At 41.1% G+C, this 22,472-nt stretch overlaps 1 protein-coding gene across 1 annotated transcript; it reads left to right on the forward strand.

The window, feature by feature from the left end:
- Positions 1-375: 375 nt before the first annotated feature.
- RNF20 (ring finger protein 20) lies at positions 376-20,713 on the forward strand. The gene is made up of 20 exons (XM_036888433.2): positions 376-519; positions 1,547-1,701; positions 5,588-5,755; positions 5,875-6,022; positions 6,174-6,356; positions 7,811-7,929; positions 9,538-9,684; positions 9,859-9,936; positions 10,130-10,249; positions 11,312-11,491; positions 12,005-12,140; positions 12,464-12,585; positions 12,704-13,074; positions 14,285-14,402; positions 14,997-15,146; positions 17,209-17,421; positions 18,194-18,319; positions 18,454-18,594; positions 19,262-19,363; positions 19,633-20,713. Exons 2-20 carry the CDS (start codon positions 1,573-1,575, stop codon positions 19,807-19,809), a joined length of 2,928 nt encoding a protein of 975 aa, XP_036744328.2. The 5' UTR covers positions 376-519; positions 1,547-1,572; the 3' UTR covers positions 19,810-20,713.
- The last annotated feature ends 1,759 nt before the right edge of the window (positions 20,714-22,472 follow it).

Genomic DNA, 22,472 nt, shown 5'->3' on the forward strand with positions numbered 1-22,472 from the left:
CTGTCAAATCTCTTAGATCTTCTCCACAACCGTTTCAAAACGTAGGGGCTCCAACATTTTCCTCAGGTGTCGAGGGCTAGGGCTTTCCAGCCCGGAGATTGACGGGACCATCAGCCAATCGGCAGTCTGGACGAGTCTCCGCAGAACCGGTATCAGGCAAAAGAACAAGGCGCTTTATATCTCAGTAGAAAAGCCAGGTCGGGGGAGCTCTCTCCAGAGTCAGCAAGGCTGGGGTACAACTGGAGGTGTAGGTCATTCCCTAACCGCCAGTGTTGCTAGAGTGACGTAAGCTCGGCGCCCTCGAGCGCGTCACTTCCGTCTGTCCGTTAGTTTCTCACTCTGCCAGGCTGAAGCGACTTCCTCTCTGCTCTCCCTTCTTCCTCTCCCCGGCCCTGCCTCCCGGAAGCTCCGCTAGGTCTTCGCTGGCGTGTCAGCGGTAAGAGGTGGGGGTCTGCGCGGACCTCGGTGAATAACTGCCGTGAGTTCCACTCCCGGGCTGCGCGAATTGGAAGAACTCAGGTTAGATCTCGGCTTAGGGCGCGACGGGCCTGTGCGGGCCCTCGGGAATCTCCACGCTCTCCGGCGCCGGGGCCTCTTCCCAGGCCTGCAGTTGGCCGCGCCGGAGGTTGGGTCCTTGGCCCGTAACGAGTCGAATGTCACTCTTGTCCTGCTCCTCTGTCTCCTGTCTCTCCAGGCAGGCTTCGCCTCAGGTTGCTACCACCGATACCCCTTCTCCTGGAGCTTGAATTGGAGGCAGGGTAGTGTAGTCTTGGTGATGGCAGGGCTGCTTCCTCAAGTAGCGAAGTGCTTTAGCATCCCTTCTATCTCCTTTGAGCTCCAGAACTCAGGGAGGCAGGTAGGGTTTGTTCGCCTCCATTGTACATGTGAGGAAACCGAAGCGCTTGGAGAACTCAGTCTGAGGCAGGATCCTCACCCAGTTCTGGCTTCCCTGGGTTGCTCAAAATCATGGGGAGAACGTTTGGAAATAGGAAAAAACCTGCAGGTATGAAAAAGAGAGCTGCTATTTCTGAGTGCATGCTTCTTGTCAGGCATTTTGCGAAATTCTTCTTATCCTCACTTATTCTTTATAAGAGGTATAGGAAGCATATACTGTTGTTATTCCTGGTTTAGGAAATTGAGGCTCAGAGATGATAAATGACTTGTCTATAGACATTTCCAAGATCTGTTTCAACTCTGTGTGGTCTTCCAATTCAATAAAATTAACTTCTGTCCTGATCAAACTATTTTTCTGATTTTTGGCATTTCAGGAAATGAGGTTTCTGAGAAGTTTTTTGTCATTTCATCTTTTGCCCATTGTCTTATTTCTTATCAGCATCCTATTAAAAAATTTGTAGTCATGTAAATTCAGCCCTGACTCTTACTCCACAATTTACTTTTTCCTGGAGGAGTTTGGGAATTGTGTTGCTTGGTGTGGAATTAATGGGTCCAGGTTAAAAGGTGGGCTGGAAAAACGAATAGGTTTTAAATCACAGGCAGTCTTTCTTTTTGCATATGTTACCTAAGTTTCTGTCTTTTTTCCTTCCAGGAAAACAGCCATCATCTTGTGCTAAGATGTCAGGAATTGGAAATAAAAGAGCAGCTGGAGAGCCTGGCACATCTGTGCCTCCAGAGAAGAAGACGGCTGTTGAAGATTCAGGGACCACAGTGGAAACAATTAAGCTTGGGGGTATCTCTTCAACGGTATGTGAAAACAACACTATGAGAGTGTGTTTTTCTTCTGTCAGTAGCAACCTGAAAAATAAGAATTCATGGAAGCCTTCTGGAGTAAGGGGAATTGGTGTGGAAAGAAGAGGGAAATGAAACAGCTAAAAGAAGAGGTGGAATGATATAGTGGTTAGTTCTGAAGAAGAGATACATTGATGTTTGATCTTTATGTTCAAAGATGTGCTTATATTCTTCGGAGAGTCTGGTGCCTGGTACACATTTGATTATAAGTGTTTAGTAGTGGGAAACTGTACATACATTTTTCATTCACTGAAAAATTAGGTGCCAGGTGTATAAAGCAGTGTAGCAAAATCATTGAGAGAGTGATCAAGACTAAGGGTCTGAGGCCAGACTGCCTGGTGTGGCCTCTCAGCTCCACCACTTCCTAGTTGTATGCCTTGCGGTATCTGTCCTCCCTATGCCTCTTTTTCCCTTGTTTGTAAAGTGGATTACAGTACCTCGTTGGGTTGTTGAGAGGATAAAATGAATGTCTCCATTAAGGGTTAAAACATTACCTTTTATACAATAAGTATCAATGTAATGAGCTATTAATAGTTATTATTGGGGAAGATATGAATAAAATGATGCATATAGTAGATAATTGTCCTTGTGCTTATAGTTTTATTAGACTAAAAGTTTACAGTACACTAAAAGTTTATAGTAATGTTAGACATCAGAAGCTCACTATAAGTTTTGATCTAGATCAGGAGTCTGTTTTGGAACTCAGCTGTGGGGATATGGTGTTAAAATCTTTACATTTGTGTAGCTTACAAAACCATATCTATTACTTATTTGAATTGAGGCTGAGCATCAGAGAGAATAACAGGAATATTCTCAGGAAATTGTTGATGAAGTGTCATTTTTACGTCTGTCTGGGATTCAGCTATTCCACATTGTTGCTATGAGGTGATTTTTGTGTTAGCACTACTGCACATCATGCATCCCAAGGACGTTTATTCATTCAGTAAATAAAAATATTTGTTGAGCATCTGTTATTCGCCAGGCACAGCCTACACTGAGAGCCCCCATACTTTAGGTTATAGGGTGGCACTAACAAGGGAACAGACAGCTGTAATAGTGTGGGATGCGTGTTGTTCATAGGGATAGCCACACGCTCTCAGGGAAGCACAGAGCACACCTCCTAGTTTGGACTTCATCCAGAAGGCAGTCAAGAGCCATAGGAAGGTCTTCAGCAGGGGAGTAACATGTTCTGACTTACGTCTGGAGACTGGACTGTGGAGGAGCAAAGGATATAAACAGGAATTCAGTTAGCAAATTTGTTCCCTCTTTCCTTCTTCCTCTCCACCTCTTGAAGGGTAGGTTGCTGGGCATGTATCTACTGATTCCTGCCCAGTTGGTTGAAGGTTGTCCCTGATGGCAGTAACTCATCCTGTGCACTTCAAAGTTGTTGTAGTGAGTCAGCTGAGATTGTGGAACAAAAAACTAAGACTCTAAAAGTGTGTTTGAAGTGGGAACATTGGCAGTGTGAATGGAGCTGTCCACCACACCTGTGCTGAAATGTGGCAGGCTGACAGGATATGGCATGGGGCACAGAAGTGCTAGAGGAGGCTGCTGCAGTCATCTTGATGAGGGGTCATGGTGGCCTGGGCCACTGTGGAGGTAGTGTTGACAAGATTTGCTGTGGGATTGGATGAAGTACATGAGAGAAAGGAGGTAAGATGACCTTAGGTTTTTGGAAGTTTGGAATTTCCACTTTCTGAGCCAGGGAGGATGAGAGGAGCAGATTTTGGGGGAACTATGGCAAATGAATCATGAGTTTCATTTTGGACATGTAAGTTTGAGGTATTTATTAGACCTCTGAGTGGATAAGTAGTTGGATATAGTAATCTGTAATCTGGGGAGAGATTTAGACTAAAGCTGTACATTTGGAAATCATGCTTTTATAGATAGTACTTAGATCAATGACACTAAAGGCTCTCTCCTCAGGACTGAGTGCAGATAAGGAAGAGGTCTGAGAACAGAGTGTTGGAGCACTGCAACATTTTCGTGTCAAGGAGAGAAGTGACTAACCAAAAAGAAAGAGGGGCCGGTGAAGTAGGAGGAGAGCACGGGAGAGTGGGGTTCCAGAAGCCACATGAAGAAAGTGTTCCAAGGTGGATGTGATCAGGGGCTGCTAGGGGAGGACTGAGATGTTAGCTTTGCAATAGAAGGTTCACAGGAGACTTGACAGGAACCACGTTCATTGTCATAGAATGAACTGAGTGGCGATGCTAGAAGCCTGACTACATTGAGCTTCAGATAGTATGAGTGGAAGGAGTTTGGGAAAGGAGGGTAGAGACAGTGCTTTAAAGGAGTATTGAAGTAAAGTAGAACAGAAAACGGGGCAGTAACCAGAGGATACACGGTCAAGGAAAGGTTTTTTTTTTTAAAAAGCATGAGATACTGTAGCATATTTATATGTTGATTAGAATGATTTGGTAGAGAGGATAAAATTGATGATGTATCAGAAAGAGAAGACAGTTACTAATGTGATTTTGTTGAATAGGTGACAGAGAATGTGATATAATGCAAATGCACTAGTGGGGGAATTGGCCTTAACTAGGATCAGGGACAGTTTATTCGTAGCCGGAAGAACAAAGGTGGGTTATGGTTTCAGATGTAGGTAGGTCAGTAGTTGCGGTTATGAGTTAGGTGTGGACATTCTCTTCTGATTGCTTCTGTTTTTTTTTTTTCAGTGAAATCAGAAGCAAGATGCATCAGAGTGAGGATGGGGGAGGAAGTTTTGGAGGTTTGAGGAGACAGGAGAAGGTATGAAGTAGTCATCTTGAAGAGAGAATGGATTAGAGAGATGGAGTAGGGTTGCTGGGCAGCATGGAAGATGTACTTGAATGTTTGATCATGAGTTTACAGGGAGACCATACAGTGTGGTGCTTTGTTTTCTAGTCACATTCAGCTCTGTGGATTTAGGCCTGGAGTGGGTGGAGAGTTGGACGTTACCAGAATTGGGGTTTTTACTGGGAAAGGATGATGAAGGAGAAAGGAAGGAGGAGATGTTTATAAGTGGGTATGATGATAATGACTGATCTTGGGAACTTAAGTTCACTAAAGAAGGAAACGAGAGGGATGAGGGAGAGAAAAAGGTTATAGACCAATGAATTGGGTATAGTAGAGGTATATGGAAGATAGTGGAGACAGAGGGCCCTGATTAGGAGAAAGGAGAGAATTAAAAATTTTGGAGACCTGCATGAAAACTGCTATATTGGGATAAGGGCATGAAACAGCTGTAAAACTGTGGTTTTATTGCAGGGAATTTAAGATTTCAGGTGTGGTACAGTTTCAGATAGGGCCAAAAGTCCAAGATGGGGCTTTTGAAATGCCTGGCAGAAGCACAGTGGAGAAGAAAATCACTGAAATTAAGGAATTAGAAACACAGCCTCAATGCTAGAGGATTAGATGGTTTGTCCACCTGTGTACATGTCCACATGAATATTGAGGTCACTGGGTATATTGGCAGGGACTAGGCTAAAGAAGGACCCAGGTGTCAGCATCTTGAACAGATGAAGGGCAGTGCTTAGGAGGTGGATGACGGTGTTGGTGGGGTAAAGGGAGAGGTAGCTGGGTGGTGGGACCTCACAGTGACAGTACTCTGTGGATGTACATGTGAATCGAACAGTGACAGGGAGGTCAGAATCCTAGGATATTTGTGTGTCATTCTTTCCTCACATCATCAAAGACCCTTTCTTTCTTCTACTTCTTAACTAATTATTTGTTGTAAGATTTCTAAAAAAAAATATCTTTATTCATAGGACATAACTAATTAACTAACATAACCCTGTTGGATTTAACAGCTGATTTGTCTAATTTCTTTGTGGAGACTAATAAGATTGGTTTCCTGGGGCAGGAGGAGTTAGACATCCGAACATTGCAGACCAAAAATCGCAAGCTGGCAGAAATGCTGGATCAACGGCAGGCCATTGAAGATGAACTCCGTGAGCACATTGAAAAGCTGGAACGAAGGCAGGCCACCGATGATGCCTCACTCTTGATTGTCAACCGGTACTGGAGTCAGGTAGCTCACTAGTTGATCTGCTTAGATTTTTATTTGAGCATTTTAGTTCTCCTTACTGCTCTCTTCATTTCTGAAGTTGTGTTCTTTGTTTTTTCATAATTGTATCTACCTGTCTGTAGTTTGATGAAAACATCCGTATCATCCTTAAGCGTTATGACCTGGAGCAGGGTTTGGGAGATCTCCTCACAGAAAGAAAAGCCCTTGTTGTGCCTGAACCAGAACCAGACTCTGATAGCAATCAGGAGCGGAAAGATGACCGAGAGAGAGGCGAGTATTTATGGCGGACTCCACCACAGCATGCTATCTGGGTTTTGAAGTAGAGCTTTGCTGTGAGACTCCCATTTGAGGAAAAAAAGGAGATTTTGACATTTCCAGTTTTATAATATTGGGGGCTTCTTTTTTTCCCCTATGTCCTCAGGGGAAGGGCAAGAGCCAGCTTTCTCTTTCCTTGCTACTTTGGCCAGCAGTTCCAGTGAAGAGATGGAATCTCAGCTGCAAGAGCGTGTGGAGTCCTCCCGCCGAGCTGTGTCCCAGATTGTGACTGTCTATGATAAACTGCAAGAGAAAGTGGAGCTCTTATCCCGGAAGCTAAACAGTGGAGGTGAGGCAAGAACCAGGAGACAGGGAGCAAAGGCGGAGGAATAAGAACTCACCTTTTGCATGCTAATTTGTAGTCTGCAAACTTAATTTATTTTTAATTAAATTCCTTGGATTCTAATCTCTAGTAGTACCAGTAATGTCATTATAATGGCATATAAGTATTTTATGAGTGCTTTCTTTTTGATGGCATGCATCTTAAGGTTGAAGTTAAGTTAGAAAATAAAAACACTAATTACAAGTTACAAATTGCTAAGCTATTGTTTATACATAAAAGGCAATTGCCATTGATAAGTTGTACTTTCTAAGAGATAAAGATGTATAATATATGAAGTATAGCATCAGGTAAAACTGTTTTGGCATGTTTATTTTCCCCCATGTTTATTTGGTGCTTGATTCAAAAGTATGGCATTTATCAGCTTGTTTAGTAATTCACTAAAGATTTATGGATCTCTTACTGTTTTCTAAGCCCTGTACTCAACATCTTAGGATAAGAGGACTAAAATTCAGCCCCTAGTTCTTAACTTGGGTTGTGAATCAGACTCAGTTTGAGAGTTTTTGGAGCATATTTTTTATTTGGGGCCCTGCCCATGGGCATTCTTATTTAGTAGGTGTGGGATGGGCCCTGGAGAAGTGTCTGCTTTTAACAGCTCCACCAGTAATTCTGATGGGCAATCCTGGTTGAGAATCACAAAAACCAGTTGGTATGAGAGAGCATACTTTTTCCTCCTGATGACTCTTTAAAGGGCATTATTCATAGAACATATGACTTCCTGAGAGTACCTGGTTTGATTTACTAATATTTGGATTTGAGCTGTAATATTTGTGACTATAATTTTCAACATACTGACATAGTGTAATAGGTTCTGTAGACTTACTTTCCTTCTTTGTAAATAGCAGTGTCCATTTTGATTTTTGAGCTTCAGGAGCCCCTAGCATTTATTCCAGAATATAAGTAATTCTATGCTCTTATCCTTAGTCATCATGGTTTTATAGGTGCTCATTTGAACACGGAAATTTCTTCTCTCCCTTCTGTCTCCCAACAGAGAGATGCTTTGTGTTGGTGTTACTGCGTAATAGGAATTTGTGATAACCTTATAAAATGGAATTTTATAGCTGTTAATTCTGACACTGATAGGAGATACCTCTACCTTACCTGTAATTCCAAAATGTGGTTTTTTTGGGTGATTGTGCCTTATCTGAATAAAGTTACAGAACTCTGCATTTGTTTTCTCAAGGCATTTTGACTTTACAGAAGGATGGGAATTAGGTTGGCTCATTTCCTTAAGCAAGTATCTAACCTTGGGGTACTTAATCTGTCATATGAAGAGAATAAAAACCAGCCTTGGAGTTTTTAGGAAAATTAAGCGAGATAGCATATTTAAACTTTGGTGGCATATGTAGTTTTAAAATTTGACACTATTGATGCTAAACTAAAGTACAGTTCTTCTCCCTCAGATAATCTGATAGTGGAGGAAGCAGTGCAGGAGCTGAATTCCTTCCTTGCACAGGAGAACATGAGGCTACAGGAATTGACAGACCTCCTTCAGGAGAAGCATCACACCATGTCACAGGAGGTACTTGACCAGAAAGGAGAGGAGGTAGCTTCTAGTGGACCTTGACAGACATGGACTCAGAACTTGAAGTGCTTCCAAGTTCATCATACTCTAGACAGCCTACTTTTATATTGAAGAGCATGTAGGGCAGGCTAAGCAACCAACTCTGAGAAGAGGTTAAGAAAACAGTTGAATATTTCTCCTTGACTATGCTTCTGTTTAAACCGACTTTTGGAATCTTAGTCTTTAGGAAGGAAGACCATCATAGGGGGTTTTGCAAGATGACACACCGAACCTCCAAGTAATAATGAATTACCCCAAATTTAAAAGATCAGGTACAATGTTACTGAGGAATGGGCTGGTAGAAATTTATGTGAGAACGGGGCAGTAGGAGCTACTGCATTGATGAGGGCCTAGGAACTTGAGGAATGTGGGTTTCAAGTCCAAATGTGAACACAAATAGTGCCATGACCCAAACTATATCAATATTTGTATTTGTTTATATAAAATGGTTGAGATAAAGTAATAATAGGCCTTATGAGACTCTTCTGACACTTTTGATTATCATTTTGGTTTAGTTCAAAGGATATTCTGCTGCAATTTGACCTACAGTAGTTTGGCCACCCGATCCTTACTCTTATTAGTAAGTTAATAGTTACAGTTTACCATTGCCTAGCACTTGTCACTTAATGAATATTTTCTCTAATGGTCAAATAATGCCTATCTTACTGCTATAGAAATTCAAAGAGGTTGGTGTCTGGTCTGAGGGTGCACAGCCAGGAAGTGATTGAATTATGATTTGGATATAGGTCTAACTTCAGAGCCCATGATCTTCATTATGCCCTTGTTTCTTAAACTCCAGTGTGAAGGTCCATGCTGGGCTGGTTGCATGAGAACTATCTGGGAAGTTTATTAGTACATGTGGATTCTTATCAGCCTTCAAAAGGGTTAGAGTATAGTGGTGTTTATAGAGAAATTAGAGTATAGTTTAAAAAAAGGTAGAAAAACTTTCTCTCATGATTTAAGACATAAAGGTACTACCGAGATGGAAATGTCTTCTTCTTCTAGTCTCTCTTAGTGTATCTAAGCTGGAGAGACACATTGCTTTGCTTAGCTGAGCTCATGTCTAAGATGGCTCTCATGACTGGCTGTGGATGCTGCCTGTCAGCTGGGAGCTCACCTTACCTGTCTGCCGGCACACTTGCACGCTCCCTCTCCCAGTGTGGGAGTGTCAGGGTAGTAGAACTTCTCACATGGCTGAAGGATTCTGGCTTCTTCCAGAGAATAAACATCCCAAGAGAATCAGGCCGAACCTGTCTGGCCTTTCAGACAGCCTCAGTGTTATGTAGCATCATTTCCACTGAGTCACTAACATTAACCCAGATTTCAGAACAGAGGATAATGATCCCAACTCTTGATGGGAGGACTTTGGGGGCCATATTTTAATGCCATATTTTAAAATCATGTGTTGGGAAGAGGGTAAAGTATCTTCAATTTAAACCTTTTCTATTATATATAAATGGGTTAATTTTGCGTGGTATGGGATGTAAGGTAGTGATGTAAGGCATTCCTCTTCTAATTTAGTCTGTTTTGGCTATATTTTTCTGAATGCCTATCTTTGGGATGCAGTTCTCCAAGTTGCAGAGTAAAGTAGAGACAGCTGAGTCACGAGTGTCTGTTCTAGAGTCCATGATTGATGACTTGCAGTGGGACATTGACAAAATTCGTAAGAGAGAACAGCGACTCAACCGACACTTAGCAGAAGTTCTGGAACGGGCAAGTGCTGTTTTATTCCTGATTTGGAGACTAGAACCATTTGAAGGGGTCTGTTCAGGAAGGGTGGAATTGGGTGGTTGTACTTGGGGACCAGAAGGACTCCCTTGGAAGTACTTTGGTTATCAGACTAAAATCTTAGGGTCTCTCATTAAAGAATCTTTGTCTTCTCTGTAGGTGAATTCGAAAGGTTATAAGGTATATGGCGCGGGGAGCAGTCTCTATGGAGGCACAATCACTATCAATGCCCGGAAGGTAAAATCAGTGACTCAGACAGAACACGTGTTTGATCTGGTGTGAGGTGGTGTGCAAGGTGCAGGTCTGTTCAAGTGGCAAAGTGGGGTCTTGCTAGAAGAGTGGATCAGTGAAGATGGAAGCTTAGGAATGGGAATAACTTGAAAATTCTTCTTTTTTTTTCTCATTTTACAATTTTCTTGTTTCTCTTCAGTTTGAGGAAATGAATGCAGAGCTCGAGGAGAACAAAGAGTTGGCTCAGAACCGTCACTGTGAGCTGGAGAAACTTCGGCAAGACTTTGAGGAGATCACTACACAAAATGAAAAACTGAAGGTAAGACACATCTCTTGAGGTGCAAAAAATGAGACTTTTCACTGATCAACTCACATGCATACGTGTGAACCCTCATAATTTATGAGGGAAAAACAGTTTAACCTTTTTGGTATATCTATTCACTTACTTATATATTAACATATTATTTGTATCCTGTTTTGTTTTGAAATGAATTTAAAGCGTCCTCCAAAGGTGTTTAGACTGAATCAAGGTGCTCTAACTTAGGAATTGTTGAGAAAAATGAGAAATAGGGTAAACTAGGATGAGCATCCAAAATGGGTTTCAAAAAATGGGGCTGTGTACAAGATATATGCAAGGAGCGTGTGCGTACTGTAGGAGGGCAGGCCACTCACATGTCAGTAGTTGCCACATGTGGGACATAGGAGTTGGCTCTGCAGTGTTGGTTTTCAAATCTGCCCATTAGAATTTTCTCCCCCAGGTTCTTTGGGGAAAGAAAGTGGATTTGAAAGACTTCCCGCTCCTCTTGCAGTCACAGCTATTGGTCGTTTATAATTTGATTTGTTTCTAGTTAAATGCATGATAAAGATGTTTGAAATGATTAAACAGAAAACAAAAATAGCTGAGTTAAAGTGTTCAGGTAATTAAAGCAAACAGTTGCTTATGAGAAGTGTAACTGTTTTTGGTACAATGTCAAAAATATTTTTCTCTCTGACTGTTAATAAAGAGCACAAGTTAGTGACTGGAATCTTCAACTGTTTTCTTAAAGTAAGGATACTAACTAATGGCATAGCATTCTTCTCTGTCTCTAGCTGACAGAGGCTCCTCTAATGTCCTTAGATCTATGTTGACACATAATATAGAACACGTTTCAGTTAAAATATGTTTGGTTGAAGAACCCACATCCCAGGTGCCACCTCTTAGATGGTCTGAATTAGTAAGGGGTAGGTTTCTACACAAGTAGAGTAATGGGTATGTAGACTCCATAATTTTCATAAAGCTTGTCTCGGCTGTGCAGACATCAGTGAGTTTAAGATGTTATTTCCTGCCTAGCTTCTAGGGCACAGACACTGCTTCTGACTTTCTTCCTTGGGCCCTCCGAAGGTGGAGTTGCGGAGTGCTGTGGAAGAAGTGGTGAAGGAGACCCCGGAATACCGCTGCATGCAGTCACAGTTCTCTGTTCTGTACAACGAGAGCCTGCAGTTGAAAGCACACTTGGATGAGGCTCGGACCCTGCTTCATGGCACCAGGGGGACCCACCAACGTCAGGTTGAGCTCATTGAAGTAAGGGCCTCACTTTGTCTTCTTTATATATAAGCTTTCTGCCTCATAAATCATATTCTTTTACTCTCTCATGTGTAATCAATGTCTTACTCATTTAGCAAAACTATCGGGTGACTGCAGGTCTTTGCTGGATGGTGGGCATCCTACCATCGAGGATCATACAGTCTTGTGGTTACTACAGGTCTGCCAAATGAGTTAAATTTAACATATCTTACTTTATGTATGTTTGTGTACTGTCTCATTGTTTAGTTCTCCAGTTAAGTTATAACATTCTCAGAGTCAGGGCGTTTCCTTTCTCTGTGTAATGCCCTGCCAGTTCTCGAATCAGTGTTTTATGGCTGTGTGGTGCTCATTAAGTGTGGATTGGATTGCAGCTTTTCAGAGTAATCCCTCTTAGGATCTTTTTCCTTTTTAGATCCTCATAGATCAAGTTTAGGAAACATAGTAATAGAATATGATAATATTTTCACATTTTGATAAGAATTTTTGATTAGTTCCTTTTTCTGTGTATAGCGAGATGAGGTCAGTCTTCACAAGAAGCTGAGGACTGAAGTGATCCAGCTGGAAGACACACTGGCCCAGGTCCGCAAGGAGTACGAAATGCTGAGGATAGAGTTCGAGCAGACCCTTGCTGCCAATGAGCAAGCAGGTATAGTTAGGTACTCTTGCTCCACCCTGCAGTTTGTTGCCAAGTACCTTCCTGGAAAGACACAGTGTGGTCACCGGGATTTGTTAGTACTGATTGGATCTCAGAAGTCCTAAAGCACCTTAAATCACCTCCTGTAATTCATTTTGCTTCACAGCCTGGATATTTATTTTTTAGCTCAAATTGGCCAGTTTGTTTTCATCTTCTGAGAAGGAGTCTTTCGGTAATTCTGTTTCTCAGAGGTCCCTGCTGTGTCGCTTACCTTCTTTCCTCGTGCCTTTGCCCTTGTCACAGTTCTTCATAACATCGCTGTTCCTGTATTTAAGGCCCCATAAACCGGGAGATGCGCCACCTCATCAGCAGCCTGCAGAATCACAATCACCAGCTGAAGGGGGAGGTCCTAAGGTATAAGCGGAAACTGAGAGAAGCCCAGTCCGACCTGAACAAGGTAACCGGAGGAGCACGGTAGTTTTTATTTGCTACTGAGTTCGAAAAGCTGTCTCTGAGTGAGCGGAGCGGGGGGTTTGCTGTCAGCGGTGGCTGCTTCCCCCCCTCTGTCCTCCCAGACCCGCCTGCGCAGCGGCAGTGCCCTCCTGCAGTCTCAGTCCAGCACCGAGGACCCCAAGGACGAGCCTGCAGAGCCGAAGCAGGATCCTGAGGACTCACCCGCCCAGTCCTCCGCGTCGAAGGCCTCTCAGGAGGAAGTCAGTGAGGCCAAATCCAAGCGGGATGAGGAGGAGCGAGAACGAGAACGGCGGGAGAAGGAGCGGGAGCGAGAAAGGGAGCGGGAGAAGGAAAAGGAGCGAGAGCGGGAGAAGCAGAGGCCGAAAGAGTCGGAGAGAGAGAGGGAGTCGGCTAAGGATAAAGAGAAGGGGAAGCATGATGACGGAAGGAAGAAGGAAGCAGAAGTCATCAAACAACTGAAGGTTGAACTCAAGTAAGAGCAATACTTAGAGTAACTGTTTCTGACTCAGAAGCTAAGGTTAGAACACCTCCGTGAGATGTTCGGGTGATGGCATGACTTACCTGGTCATTGTCATATTCTGAGTGTAACGAAATGTGCAGTTAGTGTGGCCTCAATTCTCGATCATGTCTACAGCCAAAATGGCCTGCATGGCTCCTGTGCAGTCTGGTTCAGTGGTCAGGTCCCAGGAAACCCTCTGGTTGTAGCCTTATTCTTAATGAATCTAAATTAAGGGGAGGGGCTGTCATGACTGAAGTAACCCTCATGAGAATTATTGAAATTAACTACTGGCAGATTGCTGGCATTAATTATAATTTAAATTTTATTGGGGAGAGAATGTATCACTCTAACTTGAGCAAATATTGATGTGTTTGCCTGACAGTTGACAAGTTTGTGTATATATCAGATCATTATAAGAGATTTCTTAAGAAGTTTTCTCCTGTAGGCATTGAAGCGGTAAGACAGACTATTAAGTTAATGAAATACCATCATAAACCTCACACACCACCCCTACTCTTCCTATATTACCAATAACTTCTTGCTCCCATTGGTCATGGTTGAGCCTTATTCATGATTAGGTTTGAAGGACCACTGTGCTTAAAACATTTGAAATTCTTTGGTATATAAAAGTATATATATTTACCAGTGAAGAAGTCTGATAATTTACTAAGAGATGAAGTTTTAGTCTTCAGCTGATTGTTTATCACTCAGCTATCAAATCTAGTATATTTTAAACTTCCAATATTTGCTGTTTATTGCTCCCTTCCTCTCGATCTCTTTAAAGCAATTGTCTTTTTCAAGTGTGGTATCAGAATCATCTGGGTGGCTTGTTTAAAATATAGTCATGGACCTCATCCCAAACTTAGTGAATCTCACTGTCTAAGAGTAGGGCCTCAGAAATTTGCCTGTTCAATTAGGGCCACAGTGTTTATCTTTTAACTTTATGTTAGAGATCTTGGTCTGAAGGGAGAAGTGATTCTTTTATACAACTTAGTTTTCTGTCCTTTCTGAGTATACCCAGAAGTCTCTTGATAGTCTGTGAAATTTTACCTTTTAGATGTGTGATATAAAGTGTAAAATAGAACTGTTGTAAGATACTGTGCTCAATTCAAACTTTCCTTGATCGGATGCCCTTTGTTTTCTCATTACTCCAACTCCCCTTCCTCTCACACCCTCATCATAGGAAGGCACAGGAGAGCCAAAAGGAGATGAAACTATTGCTAGATATGTACCGCTCTGCCCCAAAGGAACAGAGGGACAAAGTTCAGCTGATGGCAGCTGAGAAGAAGTCTAAGGCAGAGGTAATCTAGTCTGCCATTACCTGTCATTCTGGTTAAAGTCTTCATTTGTGGGGTTTTCCATCACACTTCTGAAGGACGTAGTTTCTTTATCTTTTAAAGTTAGTGTTTAAAATTCAGCAACATTTTCTTCTCTTTCAAAGAACATCTGAAATAGAGATTGCCATATTCTCTGTCAGGTGGTAAGGTACATCTGAATTCCTGGGGATAGGAGTAGCTTTTTCAAACTTCCCACTTGCTCTTTCCCCATATAAATTATTGTTATAGTGATTTTCTTTTTCCTATTACTTTTGGGAAGAATGCCTTATTCTTTTCAAATTTGGGGCCTAGAGAAAAGGGTGAGAACTACTATTCTAAAGAAAGGTAGGTACATGTGCACTCCTCAAAAATGTTGCTTATAGAAGCCATGTAATATTGGAATGGAGAGATGTTAGAAAAGTGTTGTAATGTGGTGTACTGGTATATCATTTATCTTTGATAATCTTTAAAGGTTCTTTTGGTATTACAGGGCCTTCATCTGTGCACAGTAGTAGTTGATTTTTGAAATTGCATTAGAGCTGATTCCTTTGTTTTTGTGTTTTTCCTTTCCTCCAATAGTTGGAAGACCTAAGGCAAAGACTCAAGGATCTAGAGGATAAGGAGAAAAAAGAGAACAAGAAAATGGCTGATGAGGATGCCTTGAGGAAGATTCGGGCAGTGGAGGAGCAGATTGAATACCTGCAGAAGAAGCTGGCCATGGCCAAGCAGGTGGGCACGCCTTCTTCCTTTAGGTAGCTCTTTAGGTAGGTGTGCCTTGACAGGTAAGTACTGACACTGAAATTTGTTCTTCTGTTCCACACTTTTTTTGTTGTTAATATTTCTTTCTCCTATACATATGTTTGGTTTTACAATGAAGTCTTTTATCCTTCAGTTACTTTGTTTTATGTATTTGTGAGGCAGGATATTTATTCTTACTTTCAAATGGATAGCCATTGTTCAAACATTATTGAGGGAATCTGTCCTTTCGCTGCTGAACTGGAATTCTTTCTTTGCTGATCTGGGATATAATAAATATAACATGAAAAAAAAGGTAAAATTTTATGTACATTATGAATTTAAATATATGAAACTAAGAAAACCATGTCCCCCAAATATGTTAACTATGGTTGTTTCTGGATCATAGAACTGCAGAGTTCCTCTTTCTCATGATAAACATCTATTTCTTTATTTTTAAGTCCCAGTGAACTTTATTAATATTCAATAATAAAGGTACCAAAATAGTTGGAAAAACTGTATGTGTTGACTATGAGGAACAGCTTCACTGTTCCTAAGAAACAGCAAAATGACAATGAAATTAAGTAGTTTTAATGGTAACTTAATCATTAAGTACCTTGAAAAGAGGAACTGTTAGAACCTATATACATTCCTTTTTTTAAAGTGGGGTTTTGGCATTTCTTAAACCTGCTGATTACCACTTTTTTGTCTCATCTTTTTTTTTTTAAATATCAAGAAATTGTACCACTATAGGTTCTAGTACAAGTAGAAAGACACATTGTGTTCTTATAAAGGACAACTTTTTATCTTAAAAATATCATTTCTCCCTATGTTGATATATAAATTTAATGTGAGCCCAATAAAAATATTAATTTTTATTTTTATTTTGGTCCTAATCTGGTTTTAAAGTACATACAGAAAAGTAAATAAGCATGGCCAGAAAAACTGAAAATGAAGAGCAGTGGAGTTTAGAGGTGGCACTGCTATTTCAGTTAAGAAGTTTCAGTAGGTAAAATAACTTGGGACTAACAGACCTACGTTAGAACTGAATAGGAAGTCCAGAAATAGACCCAAGTATACATGGGTAGTTAATATTTGCTAAAGGTAGAATTTTAAATCAGTAGGGAAAAGGAAGACTACTAATGTGCTGGGGTAAAAATAATATTAGAAAGAGTTTGGCTATATACTTGAACACTCTACCCTAGGACAATTTCCAGATGAATCATAGGTGTACTATTAAAGGAATGCATCTATAAAAGAGCTGGAACGAACAGGTAAACCTTTATAAATTTGGAGTGGAGAAGACCTAACTATTAATGAAAGTCTAAAAAACATGAAAGAAAAGATTGATAGATATTGACTTATGAAAAAAACACACAAAACATTTACACAGCAAACCCCACTATTAGCTAAGCCAAAAGATAAATGACAAACAAGAAAAAATATTTCTAACTCTTAGCACAGAAGGGTTTATGTAAAAAACTCCCAAAAAATGAGAGGGTAGAAAACCCAACAACCCAATAGGAGAATAGGCAAAAGATATGATCAGTTCACAGGAAGGAACACATGGGCTCCTAAATATATGAAAAGATGCTTAGTTTCATTTAAAATAACAACTGTAAGTTAAAACCATTTTTAGATACCTTCCCTTATCAGATTGTTAGGCAATACTGTTGGAGTCTCTGTAGATTAAATTCAGTATATAATGTGGGAAAGTATGAGAAAATGTGAGCTTTTGTGATAGAAGTTCTCTTAACCAACTGCTACGTGATCAGTTTGCTAGATTATGGTAAGTATACTTTCTGACTGCTTTAGCTGACTCCGAGTACAGATAATTAGCAAGCATCAGACCAACAGTGAGTGCCAGTGCCTTCAGGTAATAGGCTTCTTCTGTATTCCCGGGGCTAACCTAATGACAGAACGAAACTTCTTAAAACTAAGTCTCTGTCACTAGGTTAATTATTTTGCAATGAACAGCAGGGAAAGTAAGCCTCTTTGTTCATTTCTTGGAGTTAGATGAGTCTGTTAAAATGAAGTTTCTTCTTCCTTATTTTAGGAGGAAGAAGCTCTCCTCTCTGAGATGGATGTCACAGGGCAGGCCTTTGAAGACATGCAGGAACAAAATATCCGTTTGATGCAGCAGTTGCGGGAGAAGGATGATGCAAATTTCAAGCTTATGTCAGAACGTATCAAGTCCAATCAGATCCATAAGTTGCTTAAAGAAGAGAAGGAGGAGCTGGCTGACCAGGTTTTGACTTTGAAGACTCAGGTAATTTGAATGAATAGAACTTTCTAGAATTCTCTTGAAGTGGGGCATGAAAGTGGTTATTAGGTTGTTGGTAAATATACTTACCCACAGTGGAGTAAAATGTAGGTGTTAAAACAAATATGGATCTGCTAATAGGGAAGCATGTCTAACATAGGTCATTAAGTGCTTTATTATCCTTTTTGTGTTAAAAATGCATTATGTCTTTGTGTGCATGTGTGGTGCATTTAAAAAATTTCTGGAATGCTATATGAGGCACTAAGAATGGTTATTTGATCACCTCTGGATGTTGGGATGAAAGTTTGGGTGTATGACTTGACCTTGTACCCTTTAATATTGTTTGATTCTAATTTGTGTAAGAATTTCAAGAAAAAGACAACCTAAGAACCTCTAGCCAGTCTGAAAGATGCTCGGGCTATTGTTTGAGCTGTACCTTACATGTTCTAGTATGAATTGCCAGGCTTTGAGGGTTAGTTTGGCCAGAGAAGATAAATACTGTGAATGTAATTTCCTCTGTTCTTGGCTGTTTGGAGAAGAATATTTTCAGTGGTTTCCCAGACTTACTTGAATCATCAGCATATATATATGTATGGTATTAAGGGGGAAGCCTTTAATTATAGGCTTGCATGTATTTTGAAAGGTTAATGGGTAAAGCAGTGATAATTTGAGATAGATTCTAATAGAATCTCTTTTGTGGGCCTATGGATTAACAGAGTATAGTTGACTGGTTTTTTTGCTGCCTGTTTATGTTACAAGCTGATTTTTTTCTTCAAAGGTTGATGCCCAGTTACAGGTAGTACGGAAACTTGAGGAGAAGGAGCATCTGTTACAAAGCAACATTGGCACAGGGGAGAAGGAGCTGGGTCTGAGGACCCAGGCCTTAGAGATGAATAAACGTAAGGTATGGTGGGTTACTCTGGGATCTAAAGAGACAGTCTCAGAGGGACAAACAAACAAGTATAACGCTGATGATGTTAGATGTACTTTATTTCTTGGACTGGAAATAAGATGACATTATTCATATATCCCACATAGGCAATGGAGGCGGCCCAGCTTGCAGATGACCTCAAAGCACAGTTGGAGTTGGCTCAGAAGAAGCTACATGATTTTCAGGATGAGATCGTGGAGAACAGCGTCACCAAAGAAAAGGACATGTTCAATTTCAAACGAGCTCAGGCAAGAGCAAGTGCTTTTTCTTCACATTTTACTATTTAGGTGTTTTCTGTGCTCTGAAGTGACCCGTGAGATGAGTCATTGTTCTGATGTATGTCATTTCCTACTAAACTGTTAAGTTCCTTGAATGAAGAGACCAAGTCTGTTTTCTTTACTGTCATATCCTCAAAGCCTGTCATGTACCTAGCATGAAATAAATACTAAGTGAATTTGTAAAAAAGTAGCAGCATATGAACAGTACAGTATTTTAAAGTTCAGTGATTTTCCTATTTTAGACACATCAACTGCTTCTCTTGATGACGTTCTAACCTTATCCATGAATCTGTAAATCCAGTTTTCCTTCAACTTAAAACCAATTGCCTTAAATGAAGTGGCCTATCAAGTTTTTCATCTTTTTTTAATTCAGTCCCTCTAAAGCTTTAGACTGTATTTTTACAAAACTGAATTAACAATAGATGTGACTCAAGTTTGGTGATACGATTATAGTTGCCTATTCTGAAATGAAAGAAAATATTATTTGCAGTTCTTTACATTCCTGAAATATAATTGGATGTAAAAGGACAGAAAGTCCTTGCTTTCCACAACAGAAAGTTCAAGTTGAAGTAATTATTTTTCTCAAAAATGGTAGGTTGGGGGTAGTGTGTCTAACAGGTATGCTTTTGTACCACAGGAGGACATTTCTAGACTTCGAAGGAAGCTGGAGACCACAAAGAAACCAGACAATGTACCTAAATGTGATGAGATTCTGATGGAGGAGATAAAGGATTACAAGGTTAGGAGAGCTTCATCAGTGATTTCTCTGTGTTTTTTGTCCAGGCCTTATGTGGCCTACTAATAGACTGGGTGAATAAATTTACCCAAGTTCCTCATGTGACAGTAACCAGAGAATGTTTTACTGTTTTTTTGGGGTGGTGGGAGAGAAGGATACTCTTGTCCCAGTGCTTAGAGGGTTTTCTGTTTATTTTTCATTTTTTGCTTACACATGGGAGCCATTTGGGTCATACACCTTTATAGTTGTTCAAACTCTTCTTTCTATTTTAGGCACGCCTGACCTGTCCATGTTGCAACATGCGTAAAAAGGATGCTGTTCTTACCAAGTGTTTTCATGTTTTCTGCTTTGAGTGTGTGAAGACGCGGTATGACACCCGCCAGCGCAAATGTCCCAAGTGTAATGCTGCTTTTGGTGCCAACGATTTCCATCGCATCTACATTGGTTGATTCCAGCCAAGAGAAGAAGAGGGGCTGGCTAGACAGACACTCACTCATTAATCACCAAACCTCTACCTCTTCTCTCTCCAGCTGTCACCTACTGAATAGTTTGTCGACTCCCTTTCCAGACTTTATATCCAGGTTCTCCTCTCTGATAGATGATGTCAGGGGAGGACACCCGTTCCTGAGAGTCTTGGGTTTTAGAATGAATTAGAAACAAACAACTCTTATTTGTCTTCCTTACCAGGTTTATTTCCTGCTTTTAGACTTTTAAACATTTTCTTCTTCAAGCCTACTGTATTTTGGACTGTCCATTCCTCCTGAAGAAGTCAAGTTGGTATTTTTGACATGGAGAAGGGAACAAGAAGAGTGGAAACACATGGCTATTTTGGGAGAGGGTGGTGACCTTTTAGGAATAAGCTATCTATGGGCACAAATAATTCTTGATTTTGGGTAGTAAACTTTTTGTAAACTTGGATTATAAAAATGGTATAATTGTACTGTTCTTTCCTGGATGGTTTGAAGCCTTAATGAAATTATGTCCAGGATGATTAATCCATTTCCTATTTACTAGCAAAGTAACTCGTTAAGATCAACTGGCCTCCTTAGAGAAATTTTAAGTTTTTAATGTTCTACTCACTGAAGTCTTTACATTTCTTGAGACCTGAATAATTTCAAATACTATATCCCCTTTTATCTTATAATGAAATCAATGATGAGACACAAGACTGAAATGGTGAAGAGATCTTCTGAGCACTCTGGGAACTCAATACAGGGAGGCCTTGGTGAGCTATGAAATTACTCTCATCTGCCTCTCCACAGGGGTTGTGGTCCCTGTTTTCCAGAAGATTCTCTGTAATGTTTCTGTAGGACTTTATACTCGAAAGCTTCAATTAAAGCAGGATTCAGTTTGCTTTGTGTTTGTGTTTCTCTGAAACTTTTGTGTCATTATTAGTTGATTTTATACCTGCTGTTCTAAAACTGAATTCTCTTGGACAGAAATAACCAAATGAGGTTAAGAAGATAGCTGTGTTTATAGTGTATGTATTTCTTTGAGTAATTGAAACACTTCTCTCCCAGTTGTTTTACTGAGTCTGTTCTGGGGAGAGATTATGTCCAAAAGATTGTTTATTTGACTGTTGTTTTCTTCCTTAGTTTATTACTGGGCTGAGCTTATGATTTGTTTTCCAGTGAGTATACGGCTGCCTGACATTTTAGGTTGAGTCCTTGTATAAAGCCAGCAAACCAGAGGTCCTTCGTGTCTCTGCTAAGGGGTTCTGTAAAGTGGATCTCTTCTTGATTACCACCTATCCTAGCAGATAGGTAAGGACAAATTTTTGTTGTCACTACCTATAGTCAGGTGGACTTGCTATGAATTCCACAAAGTCATGTATGGGTTAAGAAATGAGTTTAGCAGGGATGTCTGACTGTCATCCAAGAGGTCACAGGACCCTTGGGCCTGCTGCCTTGCTACCCAAGGCATACATAGCACTGTGATGGGGGTCTGCCCTGCTCCTGAGCACACAGTACATTTGCAGGCCATAAGAGGACCTTGTTTGGTCCTCTTGCTGCTTCCCTCTCATGGGCAAGCTTGGGCACAAATCTGTTCGTTTGGAGCAAATAAGACTACTTGTATAGCAGGTGGTTTGGGCTTGGATAGTAACTTCATGGTACTTGGCTAGGAGAGCCAGCTGCCCAGCATCAGGGGGCCATGGAGCCTGTGGGATGTGGAGGAAACCACTAATCCCATGGGAAACTGGACTTAGGGGGAATTCTAGATAGGAGGAGCAGAGAGCCCCTAGATCCAGTAGCTTGACATCCAGGCAATACAAGGAGAACTCTTAAAGTCATTTCAGATAATGATCAAAAATTGCAATGACTTTTGGACAGTGTGGTTTCTCACTACAGAAAAGGCCAATAAATGGGTTTCAGGAATACCCACAAATTATACACCGTATCGAGATTGGATTAAAGATGGTGGCGTGAGAGGCAAGATAGAGACCTCCTCCTAAAACTACATATAATACGAAAATATAATTAATACAACTAATCCTGAAAAAGCAACAGGAAAGAAGGCTGCACCAGACTGCATACACCTGGAGAAAAGAGCAGACTTCATGGAACAGGGTAACATACCAAAGCTGTGACCCAGCAGGTCCAAACCCTTCCCCCACCCCAGCTCACCAGTGGGAGGAAGAGAAACAGACTGGGGAGGGAGTGGAGGCCTGGGATTGCTGAACACCTAGCCCTGGAGATCTGCTCACGGAGCATGAACCTACATTGCATGGTGCTTTGGTGATTTAGTAGGGTTGGAAAGCTAAGACAGGCAGAATGCCTGGAGAGATGGAGATTCCAGCGGCTTGTGGAAAACAGGGATTCATATTCTACTGATCTGGGTGGGCAGTCTGAGAGACTTCCTAAAAGCAAGAGGGCTGCTAAAGGAGCAAAGATTGCTCAGAGCTTACTGCTCAGGAGAAAGGACAGGTAGACAAAATTGTCCAGGTGCACTCTGCCCAGCAGGTTGGGAGCTTAAAAGGTCTTCAGGTGCTCCATCCCCTGACCTGGCTACTCAGCTCCAAGGCCCCCCACTATGATACTCAGCCTGCTGTGTCTCCCTCCTGGCTAGCCTGCACCTGACTCAGGCTAGCAAACCGGCAACCCCTGCACTGGCA

This window comes from Manis pentadactyla, chromosome 3 (assembly GCF_030020395.1).
Source record: "Manis pentadactyla isolate mManPen7 chromosome 3, mManPen7.hap1, whole genome shotgun sequence".
Lineage (NCBI taxonomy): Eukaryota > Metazoa > Chordata > Mammalia > Pholidota > Manidae > Manis > Manis pentadactyla.

Coding starts and splice junctions, on each gene's coding strand:
- RNF20 (XM_036888433.2), top strand. CDS start 1,573: ATGTCAGGAATTGGAAATAAAAGAGCAGCTGGAGAGCCTGGCACATCT. Junction 1,702..5,587: donor TTGGGGGTATCTCTTCAACG/GTATGTGAAAAC, acceptor TTCCTGGGGCAG/GAGGAGTTAGACATCCGAAC. Junction 18,320..18,453: donor TAGAGATGAATAAACGTAAG/GTATGGTGGGTT, acceptor TATCCCACATAG/GCAATGGAGGCGGCCCAGCT.